The 18,425-nt window shown below is 42.1% G+C and overlaps 3 protein-coding genes across 10 annotated transcripts in view; 1 reads left to right on the top strand and 2 right to left on the bottom strand.

Annotated features, from left to right (window-relative positions):
* CG15465 (uncharacterized protein) overlaps window positions 1-18,425 on the bottom strand; it is a 169,106-nt gene that overhangs the window by 70,451 nt on the left and 80,230 nt on the right. For both annotated transcript variants that reach the window (NM_001297948.1, NM_131978.3), the window contains one exon: window positions 7,626-9,517. In NM_001297948.1, the coding sequence (NP_001284877.1) occupies window positions 7,906-9,174 (1,269 nt within the window). In that variant the 5' untranslated portion in view covers window positions 9,175-9,517 and the 3' untranslated portion in view covers window positions 7,626-7,905. The remainder of the gene's footprint in view (window positions 1-7,625; window positions 9,518-18,425) is intronic.
* Window positions 1-18,425, bottom strand: part of rg (rugose) — a 169,106-nt gene that overhangs the window by 70,451 nt on the left and 80,230 nt on the right. For 2 of the 7 annotated variants that reach the window (NM_001297949.1, NM_167028.3), the window contains one exon: window positions 7,626-9,517. The exons of the other annotated variants lie outside the window; for them this stretch is intronic. The gene's annotated coding sequence lies outside the window, so the exon portion shown is untranslated. The remainder of the gene's footprint in view (window positions 1-7,625; window positions 9,518-18,425) is intronic. 7 annotated transcript variants of the gene reach the window in all.
* CG5062 (uncharacterized protein) lies at window positions 2,045-4,232 on the top strand. The gene is made up of 2 exons (NM_131979.2): window positions 2,045-2,830; window positions 2,895-4,232. Exons 1-2 carry the CDS (start codon window positions 2,234-2,236, stop codon window positions 4,041-4,043), a joined length of 1,746 nt encoding a protein of 581 aa, NP_572207.1. The 5' UTR covers window positions 2,045-2,233; the 3' UTR covers window positions 4,044-4,232.

The following is an 18,425-nucleotide window of genomic DNA, read 5'->3' as shown; positions in this document are numbered from 1 at the left end:
TCTTGCCACCCTAAAAGGTAGTTGTGGATAGGGAGTGATTTTTAATGACTTTCACGATTAAATGCCCAAGGAATCATTTTCAGTGGACCGGAAATTATCCCATGGTGACTGTGCGCATGTGAGCGGAGGTCCACTGTGTGTGTGTTGTGCTGCTGCTGCTGCAGCTGCGTGTGTGTGTTAGTGTGTGTGAGGGCCATGGCAAACTGGAAACTTTGCAAATGAATGGCAAGGCATTGGAAATAATGAGCCGTATTTACATTTCAAAGCGCTCGCACAGAGCGAGAGCTGTAAAAGTTTTTAGCCTCCCCAACGGACTACGGGTCAAAATCAGTTACGGAACTCTGAAATGAAGAAGGATTGCGAGAAAAGAGGAATAAACCCACGGAGGCTGTTGTTGTAGTAGTTGTAGTAGTAGTTGTAGTAGCATTGCACACGCACACGCACACGCACACAGATGAAGCCGGGTAAATCTCCTCCAGAGTTGTGTGGGGAGTAAATTGCGAAAGCTTTCGGTGGCAGGATTGCATACAATTTGTTTTATGGCCATGGCGTGCACATTAAACGCGCACTTAATCACACGCAATGGGCGTGGTCGGTGGATCGTCCCACCGCCCACCATCGTCGTCGTCGTCTACGGCGACAAATCAAATTGATTTCGCTTTTCTGGCTGGCTTGCCCGCTGCCCTTGCCCAAAAATTTGTACGCCCCCTTTTTTTTTTTTGCCCCTTTTGTTGTGTTGTTTTGCGCCTTATTAAATCACTTTTATTGCCATTGAAATGTGAGAAAAGTTTTACGGAGACGATGCCCCCCCTTGTCGTATATATTATAGTACGTAATATGATTTTTAGCTGCTTGCCAAAAAAAAAAAATAATTCATATTTATGGCAAAAACTTCACGCTCAGCGCGATGTGAGAAACATCGGTGTTATTGATGTCTGGCGAACAGGAGTGTATTTCGGGCGGAACCCATGCAGTCAGAGGTGGTCGCTGTTGGTTGTCCATAGTGAAGGCAACCATTTGCCCCACGGCCACCACACCATCTCATCGGAATCTCGAGTATTTGGTATTGGGTGTCGAGTAGCGTAGTAGATGGAGATGTCTCTTTGTGCGCCCAACAACACAAGCGCCACACAAATAGACAAGACAAACACTATGGGCTGGATATTGAGTTTCGGTTTCGAATTCTCTTCCAGCATTCGTCATATGACGACTAAAATGGAATTTGGTCAGTATCGAGTGCACAAAAGACTCCGGCTAGTTAAGTTATACATATACCAAAATACCGTAAAATAAGCATAACTTGAGCAAAAATAATCATTTTCGAGCACTTTCGAGCAGCAAGTGACATGCGGTATTATAGCCCTGCTTAAAAGCCAGCTTGTTGAACTATATATATTCCTCCATTATCCTTTTTTTTCTCTCACCAGCCTAATCTACGGGCAACAGCGAGATTTTCACAAAAAAAATATATAAAAAAAATAAACCAGCGACCCCTATATTCAGGCACTGCGTTTCAGCGAGGCGTGTAATTAAATTTTCATGCCACCTACCTGGTGGCTGGATTTCGAAGGGAGAGTAGGCGGTGGGGCAAGCGGGCCATGGGCGTGGCACTTACATACAAAGAATGCAAATTGTCGGGGCTATTCCAAAATGCAAGCATCAACGCCTTCGAATGCAACCAAAGCAGGCGGAAGTAAATGCAGCAGCGGCGGCAGCCTTTCCCTTTTTCCCCCAACTAGCTTTCCATATATCCTCGCCCCCCCCCCCCCCCCTTCACTTATCCTCTAGTTTTTCCTTCTCACCTGCCACTCGACAAAAAACGACACTCAAGTGGTCAGGTGTGAACAAGTGTAGAAGCAGCGTACACGAGCATGTTTAATTTTGGGATACTCAAATGTATAACCGACCTATTAAAGGAACTCTATGATTCAAAAAGTACCTGTGAGCCTACATTCCCAGCAAATACCCTGTAATTGTAATGCTATACCCAGCAAGCTTTGAATTCATGTAGATTTAACCTGCCAGATTCGATTGGATAAACAAACGAAATATACGAAACAAGCAAACAAAACAAGAGCCTCCGAGCAAATAACACAAACAGACACGCCAACAAACCGAACAAAGGAACAAACTCAATAGCTAAGCGAGAAATCTGCTATTGCGTTTTACCCCACACCCCTCTGGCCATTTGCAATTTCAAACGCGATATACATATAGAATAGAATTCGTCAAGATGCCAATGGTGATGCCATGTCGTTCGCGAGCTGCGATGAAACTGCACCCGGATTGCTATGATCGACTTAAGAAGCCGATTTATCTGGAAACGCCACCATTATCGACCGTCGAAGAGGAGCCACTATGTGGCGTACGCCGTGATAGACCCGTAAAGCCAAAGGTTCAGAGGCGACCATTACCGCCCGGCACACGTCTACCGAATCCAGTAGCCGTGCCTGGACAGAAGATCACACGTTCGGCGGTGGGTGGCGGTAAGGCGCCACCGCGAGCCCGAAAATACGACGGTGCCAAGGCCACGTTCTTTCACATCAAGGGTCAATCATGGGAATCCAAGGGCTATGCGGAGCTCTCACAGTGCGAACTGGATCGCATGCGGGCATCGAGGCCGCGTACCACCGAGGAGCGTCGCGCGGAACAGGATCGCCGGATGGAGGAGCAGCAATATCATACAGCCGAAGCGGAACGTATGCGTAACTATTTCCACGACATTGATGAGCAGCGCAGGGAGAAGGAGCGCGAGGCCCAGAAGAGGGACGATGACGAGGCCGATGAGGATGTCAACGAGGATCGGCGTGCGGAGGCCAAACGATTGCAGGTAGTTTTTTGGTTTATGGTTCTTAGCCATATTTCCGAAAGTATATCTCCACCACCCATTGTAGGTACTACACCGCGCCTTGGATGCCAAATACGAGTCAGATGTGCGAGTTAAGGATGCCACGCGTGCGATATCCGAGGCCAAATGCAGTGCCATGTGGACGGCTCAGATACAGGAAAGGAAGCTACTCAATCGCATTCAACTCGATCATGACGAGGAGATGGCTCGCAAGAATCGCGACTACAACAATGCCAAATGGGGCACGGTGGAGCAGCAAGATCAGGCCGAAGAGGAGAGGCGCCGGCAATTTGGCAACGCAGTGCGTGAACAAATCACTGATCGCGAAAAGTTACGTTTCCTGGCCCAGGATCGTCTGCGATTGGAGGCGCGAGACTTGCGTGCCGCCGTCGATGAGTATAAAAAGGCTGAATTGGCAGAGGGCGAGATGAAATCGCGCCGTAAGCTGGCCTATCGGGATGAATTGAATAAGTATACGAAATTGCATCGCAATTTCGTACGGATGATGTGCGAACAGGATCAAAGAGATGAGAACAGGGCCTACGAGTATCTAAAGCTCAAGGAGCAGCAATTGAAACAACAGCGAGCGGAACGCGAAGCCATCGCGGCGGATGAGAAACGCAAACGGGATGTTCTCTTTGCAGTCGGCCAAAAGATTCTCGATGCTAAGGATAATCGCGAGGAGATGCATTTCCTGGCGGAACACGAACGCCTCGAACGAAAGTACAGAGAAAACGAACGTAAGGCAGCCGAAAAGGAACGCAAAATGGCCGCCGAACTCAAGCGTGCCAATATGGAGCAAATGGAGCATCTTAGCCAAATGAAGGCCTGCTTCTATGTGCAACGTGAACGCGAACTAAAGGAGATGATCGAGTATCGAAAGAAGCACGAGGAGCAAATGAAGCGCGAGGCCGAGGAGCAGGCCATCAAAAAGGCCTGTCTGCGCTCCAGTGTCTCGTGCCAAATCGAAGAACGGGAGAAGGCTCGTCGCCGCGAACTGGAGGAGGAACACTTGGCCTTCGAAAGGGAGCGGGCAGCTGAGGCGCAGCGGCAAAAGGAAATCGATACGGTGATCACAGTCAAACTGGATGATCTACAAAAGCGCGGATGTCTGCCCAATTTGGCGGTGCAATCGCTAAAGGGTCGTGTCGCCAATGCTGGCAACAAAAAGAAGCTGGGCGCTGAATTCACTTAGATAGTTATATTTTCTAAAAATCCATCCATAGACAGACAGCATCAAACACGCGCACACACTCACTCCCACACACACACACACACACACACACAGACACACACATGAACTCAAGTTGACAATGGCATAGATGATGACTTTTCGAGCTTGGCGGAATTAAAACTTGCAGCACATATAAAATGTACATAATGTATATGCACGTATTTTAGCCACCCTGTGGTGGCAACTTTTCCGTGTGTTCCTCGCCTTTTTTGTTTGCTGTCAATTCAACAAGTTAAAACTGCAGACCGCAGACAAAAGGATATATAGACTGGCACTCATTAAGCAGCAGCTGATAGAGCAAACAAAGTTTTTTCTATCGCTGCGCTCACTCTTTTGCATGTATTAAATATGCACACAGATTGCACACGGTATTCGGTGCAACTAAAAGTCAACTTTATCCTGTCGCATTTGCGGCTGCAAAAATAATTAGCCACACAAGTAATCAAAAACAATGGGTTCAAATGCAGTTTTGGGCAGTGGTGTTACTGTTTTATTTAAGGTTAATTATTAACTAGTTTATGATCTAGGGATTTCGCGCAGTTTTGTTGAATATCATTTATTCGTATAAAGGATAAAAACTAAGCAAAACACGCAGCGAAATCGAGTATAAATCACAAAAGAGGCGCCACAGCCACGCCTTCTCGCACGAAGCTATCAATTCTGTAAAGTCAGAGAACAGAACGCTGAGATTAATTGAGTTGGATAAATTTCGCCGGGCTAATACGTCTTTGGGAATTAACCCACGATAGATGAGTGGGGGTTAAAAAGGCGCACACAGACACACAAGGATTAGGGTAAATTAAGTTGAGTTTAAGTAGAGAGGCATTTGTTTCACTTAAATTCGCGAAATTAGCAAAAATTAATTTCACTCGGATGACTATTGATTCGATTTTGTGAAATATTCACAAGAAACAGGCACACGGGCACGAATGGGTTAAGCTGACCGTGACTGCATGGCTGTGGGTCATCCATCCATCGGCATAGCGGCGGGTTAATGATGCAGAAGAATATTGCCCTTGAATGAACTAGCAGCAAGCAAAAAGGCCGAGATGAATGTGTTTCTGGGTTAGCAGAAAATGCCTCTCAATGGCTTAAATACTTGCCATGATGCAGCATTTATGGCAAATATTCACACACACACACACACACACGCACCCACCCACGCACATACACTCGCATATGTACCGCAACATACACACAATATAATTGCCAGTTCCTGCCTGTCGAACACAAAACAAAAATCATAGCATACTTTTCTGTGCGCTCAATGCGAATATACAGTTGTGGGCGAAATAATAGCGTACATTAAAATCACATGCTTAAGACTCTTTCAGCAATCAAGTAAAATTAGAACACCCTTAATTCAGAACCTTTAAGCTATATTCTATAGATACCAAAGATATTCTCATCAATATTCGCATCTTGTGACCTATTATGTTGAACGCACATGTACGTACACATATATTTGTTAAATGTGGAGTACATGTATATGCACACGCACACATACGCAGGCAATTGGAAAGAGGGTAGCTGTGTGTGAGTGTTGCGCGTGTGTGCGTGTGTGTGTGCTTGGTAAAAACAAACAATAGTAAAACTGATTAAGTCGGGGAAAACCACATCAAGCTAAACGATGATGAAGAAAAGACCAAAAGATTACGAACGTTGAACGCTGAGCACAAAAGGGAGAGACAAATGGTTGAAAAGAAGAGAAATGGTAAGGGCAGTGGAGAAAGAAGGAGGAGGACGATGAGAAGAGGGGGGGCATGGAGATGAGGAAGGACATGTGGGGAAAGTTAACTTGATGCGGGCCAAGGATAGACAAACACACATGGTCACTGGAGATGAAAACGAGGTCCAAGGAATAAAAGAATACAACAAGAAAATTCTACCACATATCGAATAATTGAAAGGATATATGTACGTATGTATGTACCTCTATATGTATATGTACATGTACATACATTTATATAGGGCAGATAGGGAGTCTGCTGCGACAATTTGTAAGATATGATAGTAATGCTCTACAGCTTTTCCTCCTTTCTTTCCCTGTTCCCCTTTGATTTTTTTTTTTTCATTTTTTCCTCCAACAATGACAGCAAAATTAGTCATTGTCCTCCGTCTTTAGCTCCCATCATTTGCATATATGTGAGAGCGCCTGGCTGTGGCTGGGTCTCTGTGTTTTGCTAGTCCTGACAATTATGTACAATTTACTTTGCATAACACTCGAAAGCAGAGGTTTAAAAGCCAGGCCCGCCAGGAATGAGAAGGAGACTGGGACGCCAGAGACCTGGCCAAAGCCAACTAGTTAGCATATTTGTTGTTCCAGTCCCCCCAAGTGGCTAAGACCCAGAGAATTCTGCCAGGAAAAAAAGCCAGCAAAAAAGGAAAAAAAAGCGAACAAAACGAAAAAAGCGAAGCAAAGAATTGTAGGGAGAGAAAAAGCAGAAACTGAAACTAGAAAAATTAAAGCGAAGTTAAACCAACAATCTAAACAAAAAGTAAAAAGTTTCGAGAGGAGGACCAACCACATGGAAGGGCCAGAATTTTAAACTGTGCGCCCTCTTCCCCACTCTCTTCCCCTCATTCTATCTCTCAACGAGCGAAATACACAAAAATCTGAACCCAAAAACAGGAAATGTTAAATAAAAACCAAATAGAATAGAATCAAATATGCAAGAATCTGTATGTTTAAGTAGTTTTGGATGTAACCTTACTAGTACTCTTTGCACACCACACGTGTGCGATTGTGTTGATTGACTTCGCAGCTGCAAAAAGTTGGGAATTATTAGAGCCGGGCTTAGCTAGCGATGCAGAGAGAGAAAAAACAGGTGACAAATTGACGGTGGCTTATGTGTGTGAGTGTATGTCCGAGCGAGAGTGAGAGAGAGAGAGAGAGAGAGATAAAGAGGTAGAAGTTGGAGTTGAGTTGGATTTTCGGGTGTTAGTATGTGGTGGACAATGAAGATAAAAAAAATCACGTGATTTACGTACAAAAAAAAAAAGTGGGCTGGTGCAAAAGTTCTTGTCCTGTTAGGTGAAAGTGAAAGAAATGTTATTGAGGTTCGAAGGAAAAAAAGAGTGCAGTTGGGTGTGAAAAATATGACCACTTCTCTGAGCAAGTTTGACTATTGTTGGTATATCATTTTTTCGATTATTTAGGGTGAGAGGCAACCTTTTATTTATCGTGAAATATGCGCAATATAATTAGATTTAATCAATGTGAAATAGGACTAAGGTGAACAGTGCAAGCCGAAGACCAAACCAGTGGTGAAGGGTGAGGGGCATAAAGAACAGGTGAGTGAACAGTGAATATAAGCAGGTGAGAAAACATAAAGGCAAAAAATATAATAATGTTCGAGATATGCTGTGCGAAATATTTTTTGAAAAATTCTCATTGGCATTTTTTTTTTTTTTTTTCTTCTATTTGTTGTGTTGGTTTTGGCTTTTCGGTTTGGGTTTCCTTTTTTTTTTTCTTCTTGTGTTTGACTTGGTTTCTTGTTTCTTTTCAGCTGGTTGGCTTATGGTTTTTAACTTTTTGCTAACCTTGTGTGGGGTGTTTCGCTTTGGGCAATTTTGTGATTTTGGTTGCATTTGGTTCGATTGTTGGTGAGCGGAATTTGAAAACTGATTTTGCATTTATTTCGATTTGATTTGGCTTCGATTTTTGATTTGGCGATTTTCGATTCTCGATTTTGATTGATTTTGTATTTTGGTTTCGGTATATTGATCGATTGAAGTGCAATATGGTGAAGGGCTGTACAGGTATGAGAGAGCTGAGATATCGAATTGAGTTTTGAGTAGAGTGATCTGATTTGAATCTGAATTAGAACTTTTCCGATATGCTATAGATGCGCTTAACGCTAACGCACTTGCGTCGCAGTCGCTCGCACTCGATTTCCCTGAAGTCTGCGTGAGAATTGGCGCCCAACGACGTTGCCTGTCCCGAAATGCTGAGATGGTGATGATGATGATGATGATGCTCCTGTCCGGTGGCGATGTCGTCAATGGCGATGTGATGAATCCTGGTTAGCTGTTGTCGTGTGGCGGCACAAATATCTGGCTCACTGGTAGCTCCTCCCACGTAGGGATGCTGCTCCTCCCGATCCTCCTGCTCTTCGTTCTGCTCCTCTTCCTCCTCCTCCTCCTCTTCGTCGTCGTCGTCGTCCTCCTCTTCGGCTGGCGAATACCGCTGATCTTCGGATTCGGCAAGATCGTCCAAAGTCTCGGCCAAATACTGTATCTGCTCTTCCTCGCACTGAGGGCACTGTGGCTCTTCGATTGATTCTCTTGCCTGATACTTTATCGGTTGTGATCTTTGATTCTGACTTATAATCGCCCTCTTAAGCTCCACAAATAGCGGTGATGAGGGTTGCAATTGCAGTGGTGGCACAACCACAGCCGGTTGTCCCGGCTGATCGAAGAGACTGGATGGTATCTCACCGCCAGATGGTAAGGGTTGACTTGTTATAACAGACGCTGCTCCAAGTACGCTATGATGATGCCCTGAACCGGCTCCAGCCTCCGGATGTATGCGATTATCCGAATTGGTCGATGAGAACTTGGAGAGTAGCGATCTTGAGCTGACCTTGTTCTTTAGCTGCTGCTGCTGTAGATAGTAAAAGTCGCGCGGTAGGGAGTTTGTGGCATGCAATGGATCCTCCGGATCGTAGTAGCCCAAGGCGGCGGGACGAAACAGGCCAGGAGTGCTTAGCGAATGCTGTTGATTTTGATTGGATTGCGACTGGGACTGTGATTGAGATTGCGATTGCGATTGCGATTCCTGATCGTATGAATCACTTATCACGCTGGCCGTGGAGGCGGTGGGCGTGGTCGTGCTGCCCAACGTCGACTGCGAACCGGCGGCAGCAGCCGCGGCGGCGGCGGCAGCGGCAAATTGAGCGCCTAGCAACGGCGTCAATCCTGCCAGGAATTGTTCCTGCTGCTGCTGCTGGCGCTGTTCGTCGAGTTCGCGGCGATAGGCTTCGATTTGATCGCTGGGCGATGGGGTATTACTGTGAATGCAGCCCTGAAAGAAATCCAATGCCTCGTACAGGATGAAACACAGGCCCAGGACGAGGAATGTCTCCATCATAAGCAGCAGCTGGTAGCCATTTAAATGTTTGCCGAGCGGAAACGGAACGAAACGGAACGGAACGGAACGGAAACGGAAACGGCTGGGCTAAGGCGAACGCAGATCGTAGCCAAACGAAACGTAACGAAACGGAACGGAAGTGAACGCGCGATACCGATTAAAACTGAACGGAAAAACCTTTTATACTCGATTTCAATTTCGTCTCTTGGCTTTCGCTTTATTTTCAACACTTTGGCACTTCATTTTCCCTCATTTGGCTTCTCTTTTGTGTCGGTGTTTTTTTTTCTCGGCTTTTTGTTTTTTTTTTTCTTTTTTTTTATCTTGTCTAGAGGTTTATCCTTGGCTGGAAGTGAAATTGAAACCGAAGCGGTTCCTTTGTTATTCAATGCAAATTAATTTCGAATTTGCTTGTCGTTTGTTTTGTCGGTTTTCTTTCGCCTTTTGCGCACTTTTCATTTGCATAAATTAAATACCTAATTTATATATCTATGTATATATATATCATTTTTGATTGATTTAAAGATTTTGTTGGTGCTTTTGTAGTTGTATTTTAAGTAATAGACAGGCAAACGCACATACATTGACACATACACATACCAGTACATTTACGTTTATATACAAAATTCTTATATAGAGTATATACTATAAATAGTTATTTACAGCAGATCTAGCCACAGCAGAAAAGCAGATAGTGGACCAAAGTTCTAGCTTTGCTATTTTTTTTTTTATGTTTATTGTGCTGTGTGCGTGTGTGTGAAAAGTTTGCAATGGCTTTTTTTTGGCATCGGTGTGAGTGTGTCGAAATTTCGAATTCATAAAAGAAACATAAAACTCGAGACCCCGAGGGAGTGTCAGCTCCATAGAACAGCTCGTAAAGCCCTCTCAAAAATAAATGGCAAAGAGCAACTTTTTAAACCAATGAATGACGACAGTAAAAATGTTTAGAATGCTCCAAACTCTCTCGTTTAAAGCTAAGCTTTTGCCTAAAAAATCCTATGAATAATTGAAGATAACCAATGGAAACTCGTCTCACTCGACTCGAATCGACTGTGTTCGCTTCTCAATTCTCAATTCAATCGATAAGTTACCCCGAAGAGCAATTCAAACTGTCTGGCAACTGAATGTGCATAAATGTGAGTTATTTTATACTCAAACTCATGTCTTATTCATGGTGAAATTTAAGTTTGGAGTAAGAAGAAATATGCTTGTTTTTGCATTGAACATGTTGCACTATTTGTGCATGGATATTGTTGGGCTTTGTCCCAGATCACTCAGTGAAAAATGTTTGCATTCGAGATTTTGTTGCACTTTTAATGGTCAAAATATCAAATATATTCGAATGCGTTTTATTTTGTTTGCCCAGTTGCCAGTTGAATGGTTTTTGGACTCCCCCGCTGTCATTATTATAACGATTACGATTGGGATTGTCGAACGACTGTTATGCAATTGAAATATTTCGAAATATTTCGCATATTTGATAAGCTGACAGCCATGAAAATTGAATGGACATAAACTCCAATGTAAACAACTTCATTGGCTAACGCAAAGTGCCGGTGCCCATGCCCTTCTGTGAGGTTAAAGTTTCAATTGAATCTGTTCAATATAACTTCGATGAATATTTACGGGCATTTAACTGACATCAAAGTCGTAATAATCATAAAAATCAACGAAAAGTGTACGAATAATAATCATAAAAACATTTCCGTGTGGTTTTACACGCTGCTACCCCTTTTTCCCTTATTTTTTTCCCCTTTTTTTTTTTTGGTTTTTTTCTTTGAGACCAACAGTGGGGCAATGATGCGGAAAAGGGCAAAACAGGAGTCAGGTTCGCAATCTCATTCTATTTATTTATTTTTTTTTTTTTTCGTTTCTAACCCCCAGTAATATACCGTGACCAATCCCCTATCCGAAAATTTCGGGCTCCCATCAAAATGCACAACGTGTCGTTATTTATGCCCAACCCTGTTCTTAAATCCTCTTTCTAACCACTTGGGCTTAACCCTTAGCATGACAAAGCGGACTCCGGGGTTCCCAAATGGACCTCCAAAGCGGAGGACAAAACACAGGAGAATGCATAAGCCGCGAAACGAATTGAGGCGGCCAAACAGGATATATACGAAATAAAGGAGGTTATTTAAGGCATGGCACAGAAAGAAATGGCTTTTAACTTTACCGATTTTTGCCTAACCCCGAGCGGGTTAAATAACTTAAATCTTAATAAATCATTAGTTACAAAATTGAAAAGAAAAAAAAATTCAATAGAGTTATTAATTATGATTAAAACAAATTATAAACCGTAATCTATGACAGATTTATTATAACAAAAAAAAGCTGCACAAATTAAACGCTCAACTTTTTATAGTAAAAAACTCGTAGCTAATGAATACCCGTCAATAAAACGAAGGAAGACAGACAGAAGGGATTGTGTAACAACTCAAACCGAAAATTCACTCGGCTCAATTTGCTAAAAGAGAACTTTTTTCGCCCGATTTGTTTTGATTTCTGATGTCGAGGCACTCTCTAATTAAATTTTTAATGTGTGTCTGTTCGGGGGTATATAAGAAAGATGGGGAAAAAAGGGAAAAAACTTTTCCGACTGCTGCTGCTGCTTGGAAAACTTCAAACAAATTCCAAGTAATTGCACATTGAAATTGACAGGGACAGGGACAGGAACAGCAGGATGGAGGGAGGAAAGAGAGTCGTAAAGAGTGGGACGGAGTGGTAAGACAGAGACGAGGCACAAAAGTGCAGTCTGTGGGCCAAGTTAAGGGCACATTGTTATGCCCACGTTCAACTTTACATGGCCCATAGTCAGTGCAAAGTTAGTCGCCAGCAACAAAAAAAAAACAACAAGATGCTAACGAGGGACGTACATAAATATATAGAAAGTGCAAGAGAGATGGAGAGATGTCTGTAGGGCGAGTCAGAGGGAGAGGGAGAGAGAGTGAGAGAGAAAGAGGGGGAGTGCTGCCTGAACGAGTGCAGCTTAAAATTGTTATCAACAATTTAATCATTGAAAACCATTAAAAAGCAAACAACAAGAAACTTTCCCTTCTCCCCGTTTTTCCGTGATTTTTCCAACAGTTTTTCCTCAATTTTTCCCCCTTTTTTTTATTTTTTTTTTGTTGTTGCTTTAATTGCTGTACACAATGCAGCTGTGATTATGGTCACCAGAAGTGAGGAAGCGAGACAGCAGAAGCGCAAAAAAGAGGGAGAGCGAGAAGCGCGGGGAGGAGAGACACGAGATCCATTAATTTCATTTCGCTATTTTTCTTAAACGTCTTTTTTTTGCGTTTTTTTTTTTTTTATAAAATTAAATTCCACAGTTTGTGCAATTTTTCCTACGTGGCCTTTAATTAGAAAAAGAAGGAAACGGCTGGCAGAGGGTTGCCATTACATCTGCGTCAGTCATTTGTTTTCGTCACACACGAGTTCATGTCATGGTCAACACATGCAAAGACAACAAACGAAATGAAAATGCGGAAAAGCCGACAATTGAAGAAAGACGCACTCTAAATTCTCTAGGTGCACATAAAAAAAAAATAATGCAACAAATTTTTAGCTGTTCTACTATTTAAACGCAACATTTTTCAAGATTAACTTGCTTGAAGCAATGAATTTGCTTTAAATTTTTGAAACTAATATCTGCAGTTTTCCAAACCTAGGTGTCCCTTTTTTTCTCCTTATTTTATATAAGTTCCCAACCAACTGCTAGGTTGAGATTATTGTAGAGCCTGCCCCTGTGGACACTCTGCATTGAAGGTTATATATTTCAACGGCAACTGTCACGCTGCTGGAATTCAGCTACAGCATTTTTCTTGGCTGCTGCTGTTGTTGTTGTTCTTGACTGTTGGAGGCACTTCATTGTGTGGCCAAAAAAATAAAAAATAAGGGGGGGGGAAAAGGGGTAAATTGTTGTAGTAGTAGTAGTGATGGTGGCAGTAAAACGGGGGTCGGCAAAAGGCTGGCAGCAAAAGTAAACCAACATAAGTGTTGCGTCGTTCGTTCGTTCGTTTTATTGTTATGTGTTGTGGAAACCGGATGCAGCACATGGACCGAGGCTCGGACCTCAGCAGGTCATGTTAACTAACCTCCTTTTGGAAACCCCTGAACCACCCAACCCACCGACCAGTTGGAGTCCTGCACCTTCTGCTGCTGCTGCTGTAGCATCCCCTTTAGTTTTGTCCTTGCGCCGCCTGACTGCCTGTGCAACATAAATTTTTAAAACGTTCGCCACTGCGGCTTGTCAACTGCAGCAACCTTGCCCTTGTTGCTTGCCACGCCCTCGAAAGCGACCGCCGCCCACCACCCCCCCCCCACCAAAAGGGGCAGCAATTGTGTGACAATTTTAAAACAATTACATACAACAAAACAAACTCAATGAGCAGCATACAAACGAACATACATACATACATATATAAATCGAGCAAACCAAACGTACAGAGAGAAACCGGTCACTAGTTCCAGTGGCCGAGTTAACAATTTGTGCAATCCACATACACGAGCTGACCGCAAAAGCCAACGGAAACACGAGATCATTATGCCACGCACTCCGCGGTCAACATCATGAGTACATATCCAGCATATCTCTGATGAATTGGTTTTGCCATTCGAATGGGATGCATCGAGTGTCAATTAACTTAATCAAATTAACCAGCAGAGTTAAATTAACTCGGGTATGTCATTAATAAATATAATGTCGTAACATTAAGTTGCATCAAATAGTCCAAATAGTCGCGACTGCCGCAGCAATTTTAAAACTCCATTGCAATGTAATGATATCTGAGAGATATCTGTGAACAAATGCAAGAAATGCTGTGCGAATAATATACATTGCAGGGCATTGCTCTTGGCATTTCATGCATATCAAAGAGAAACGCTAAAGACATGTATGTAGTTTAGAAAAATCACATGTGACAAGCTCTTCTGATCTTTAATCATGAGTCTTTCTCCCCAAAGAGCCACGCCGACGAAAAACCGCCCGAAAACCACTTCCATCCCAGCACTTCTTCTACATCTCGTGCCATCTGCATATCCGTGGTGCAAACTTTTGAAGTTTGTTTTCGTTCAATTTGCTGAGCAAACAACTGAACCATTAAGAACATCTTCAGCGGCAGACGAGCGAGTTCATCTGGAAGTGGAAGTGGATAAGGATGTGGATGGTAGAAGCCCGCGGCTGACGAGGATTTGCAGACTGTGTGGTCTGGAGTTGCTCGGCGGGAGTTTGCAAAATAATTAACCAAAAATTAAAGCTATTGCCAGCGATTGAGCTTAAAGTTCAACGAATTTCTGAATTTCTACATGCATGCTGCACTTAACCGACTCTTTTGTGTATCATATACATATTATATCCTTTTTTGCATTCAAATTCCTTTCCATGCTATTTTTTAATATGCAAAGTAGGCATATATGGATTTTATTTTATTTCCCATCGCCCCGGCACATGATGTTTGCTTTCAGTTTCGCATCGAAGAATGCCTTTTGTGAGGGCAGGCAGTCTGAACCGCTTGTATTCTTCGAACCTTTATTTTTTCTTTTTTTTCTTTTTCTTTCCTTTAGATGGTCATTAAAAATATGAAATTTCATGGTGGAACATACCCACACTCACGCACACTGGGCACAACACTCAATGGAACACTTAAATGAATTACAGTTCTCAGCTGAGTTTTTGCATATTCCTCGGTTTTTTTTTTTTTTTTCATCGAAATCTGTTCGAATTGAATGCCTGGGTGACTGGATGGCCGAATAAAAAGAAGATGGCAGGACGAAGCAGATTGGAAAATGTTTTTGCCCGATTCATGGGCGCCCATAATCCCGGGGAGAGACAAACCGACATTGGACCTTGGCACTCCTTCGTTTGCATTCTTCTTTTCACTGTCATTTTGCTGGAAATCTGGCCTTTTACTGTTCGCCTTCATTGGAAAAGGAATCCCTTTAATTTGTATACTTTCAAATGGAATTGTTTTCACCAGCCTGATTTTATCGCAGTATTCTGTTTGAATACGAATATCTATCATATGTGTACAAGAAGATAATATTAATGTTGCTTTTATATAAGCTAAATATCGATGACATTTTTTCGAGGAAATAATAGTTGGAAGCAATCCAATTACCAATTTCCCCTTCCAATTGTCAGCACACAAACCTATCGATGATAAGCACCGGGATATTCCATTGGGTATCGGACACAAAACAACAATAATGGAATGAATTTGAACTCCCACATGGCCACGCCCCCCCTACAGTCACACACGCACACGCACAGACACCCACACATCTAAAAAGAGAGAGAGAGAGAGATAGAGGGAGAGAGAGAGACACATACAAACACCATTCAATGTCAGATGGCTAGGATGTTGGCTGCATTATTTGACGGCCATTGAAAAAGTTTGCCACAAATGAAATGGCCCAAAGGAGCTGTCAAATCCGCTGCGTTATAACATTTACTATGAGTCTGTTGGGGCGTAGAAAGAAGGGGGTCACAAGGGTTATGGGTGAAAGGGCGGCCAGACAAAGCGATGAGCAAAAGTTGCACAAAAATTGACAAAACATAAATAAAATATGGCGCAAACAATAAGGAAGATTTTCGGTTGGCATTTTTGGGGTTGGGGAGCAAAAGGACATGTGACACAAACAGATGCCAGGTGGAAATTTTTCGGGGCACAGAAGGAGTGGGTATCCAGTCACAGTAACGTTAATATCACCCGATAAGTATTGACACAAGTGGTGGAGTGGAAGAGTGCCGACAAACAAACAAGCAAGCAAGCAAACAAACAAACAAACAAATAAACGAAATGATGAAAGAGCGCCTGGCGGCAGGGTTGCCATCGTTATGTAAGAGCCAGCCAACTGCCAGAGTTGCCATCGTTATATATATCCAATTGCCATTTTACAATGATGACGTAATTGATTTTTAAGCAAATACAAATACACTTTGTCAGTGAAAAGAGAAAAGGGCAGAGTGGGTAGAGAAGAACGGAATAAGAAAAGATTTCCAAATAAATAAAGCGAAACGTGCAAACATCGATGACGACGAGTGCTTGTTGAAAACCTTAGCCTAGAACCCCTCACAAAAAAAAGAAAAGGGGGAAAAACGGAGAGGAAAACCCCGAGTATATCAAGTAAAAAGCAAAGAAATAAAACGAAGCTGTGGGCTGGGGTTGCTCCATCTCCAAGAGGAGCTACAAGCTCCAAGAAACGTGCCACGAATGCAGGTGAAACTCAGGTGTACGTGTGTGGTTGTGTGTGTGTGTGTGTGCAGCCACTTTTGAGTGCTTGCACAACGGGCACGACTTTTCTTTATTTACACTTGCTTCTTACATCAACATACACACTTACTCACTCACTTGCAAAAAAATCGGAAAATGGCGAAAATCATCACTTGAAAAAAATCGCCGTATAGAATTCCATTACAAAAAAAAAAAAGAATTTTTTAAACGGCTACCATTACGCGTTTGCCTATTTAAATACTTTACTTACTCAAGACTTTATTTTCAACTTCTAAAGAGTTGAAACTCATTTTTGGTAAATTTAAGCCCATCACACTGAAATCTTTTGTTTACAGTGATTCAAAAAGAAAAATCCTGACAAAATTCTTGAGTGCAATAAAGAGCGAGTGGAACTTACCCCGTGATTCCAACTCTTTATAAAGTGTGCTACCCCAACCATAATCCAAACACCTTCCAACGAAAAGGAAGAAATTATCTGGAACGGTTCAAGGGTCAAGCCAGAGTCCCAAAAAAAAAAAAAAATAAAAAAAGGAAAGAGAAGAACTTTGAACTTGAGTTGGGTCATTGAGAGCTAATTTGTGCTTAAGACCTAGTCGCCAATGTTTCGCTTCAAGCACATTTGCTAAGATTTTTCCGACGAAATCAATATTATCACACATTTCAGCTGTCCAGGGGTCTAATCAAACGATTAAAAGTTAATTGAATACTTATTTATTATTGCCACGCCATTGTCAAACATGTGTGTAATTGAATATTGAACATTTAAAGCCAAAAAGCTTAAGCCAACAACTTCTGCCTTGAAGCTGTGCTCGTGCATAACATGCTCTATATAATTCTATAGATATATATTTTGATATATATACGTAAACATACATATATATTTATATATATATATATATATATATATTATTTATATGTACGTGAGTGTTTTGTGTACGTGTATGTGCTCTGGTGCAAAAGCTTAGATTAGTCATTTGCATCTGTCACAGCCAAATACCCGCAAGTCCATTGCCCCTCATTAAAGAACATAAGTCCACTTTCAAAACGGACTCCATTGATTGGAGCAGCACCGACAATGGCAACAATAACCTCACAGCAACAGGAATAGCCACAAAGCAACAACAAGAACAACAACAACAACAACAAAACAACTGGAACAACAACATCCATCCATAAACAATTAGTCGAACAAAAGGTATGGCAATCTCTGAAGCTATTGAATGAGTTAAATTCGCTTGGGTGCTCAATCAAAATTGTTGCAGCCATAAATGGTGTTTGCCAATAGTGATGATGATTCCCGGGTTAAAGTCCAAAAGCCCGCAATTGAATGGACAAGCCCGATTTAATTATGTCCAATAGTTCGGTTCAATTTCGATGATGAGCCGTCTTATTAGCTGCCCACCGAGTTAAATTATAATCAAAACTTAAGCCCATAAATGCATTTAGATTGATCGGAATTTTAAGGTTGAATATGGATATGTGTGAAATGACGAAATATTTGCACATCGAAATGAATAAAAAGCCTTTTATCATGATCTAATTCATTTAAATTGTATAATAACTGAACGAAATAATTGTTAGAATTAAGAATAAATATAAAGATAAATGGAAAATTTGAAAACACTGCATTTTAAGTTGAGCAAACGAAGGAAAAATTGCGCGTAGCACTTTCTACGCCGCAAAGGAAAATCGCAAAATTGCGGAAGAACGAAATGAAGAGCCTATTTAATGAATATCTTATCGATGATGAAACCGAACATGAAGACAATGATTGTGATGATGATTTCGTTGACACACACAAATACAAATATCTGACACACACACACACACACACTGGTTGTTGTTGTTGCTCTTGGTGTTTATGTGCTTGTTTTTATTGCAATTGTTATCGCGCTGCTTCTTGTTCATATTCCCCAATCCCATTTTCCGGACTTTTCTTTAGCTCATTTCGCTGCTTTTCCTCTTTTTTGTTTGTTATATATTTTATTGTTGTTTTTATGCTTCAGCAAACACACGCACACA

This window comes from Drosophila melanogaster, chromosome X (assembly GCF_000001215.4).
Source record: "Drosophila melanogaster chromosome X".
Taxonomy (NCBI): Eukaryota; Metazoa; Arthropoda; class Insecta; order Diptera; family Drosophilidae; genus Drosophila; species Drosophila melanogaster.
This window is presented reverse-complemented; position numbering and strand designations above follow the sequence as displayed.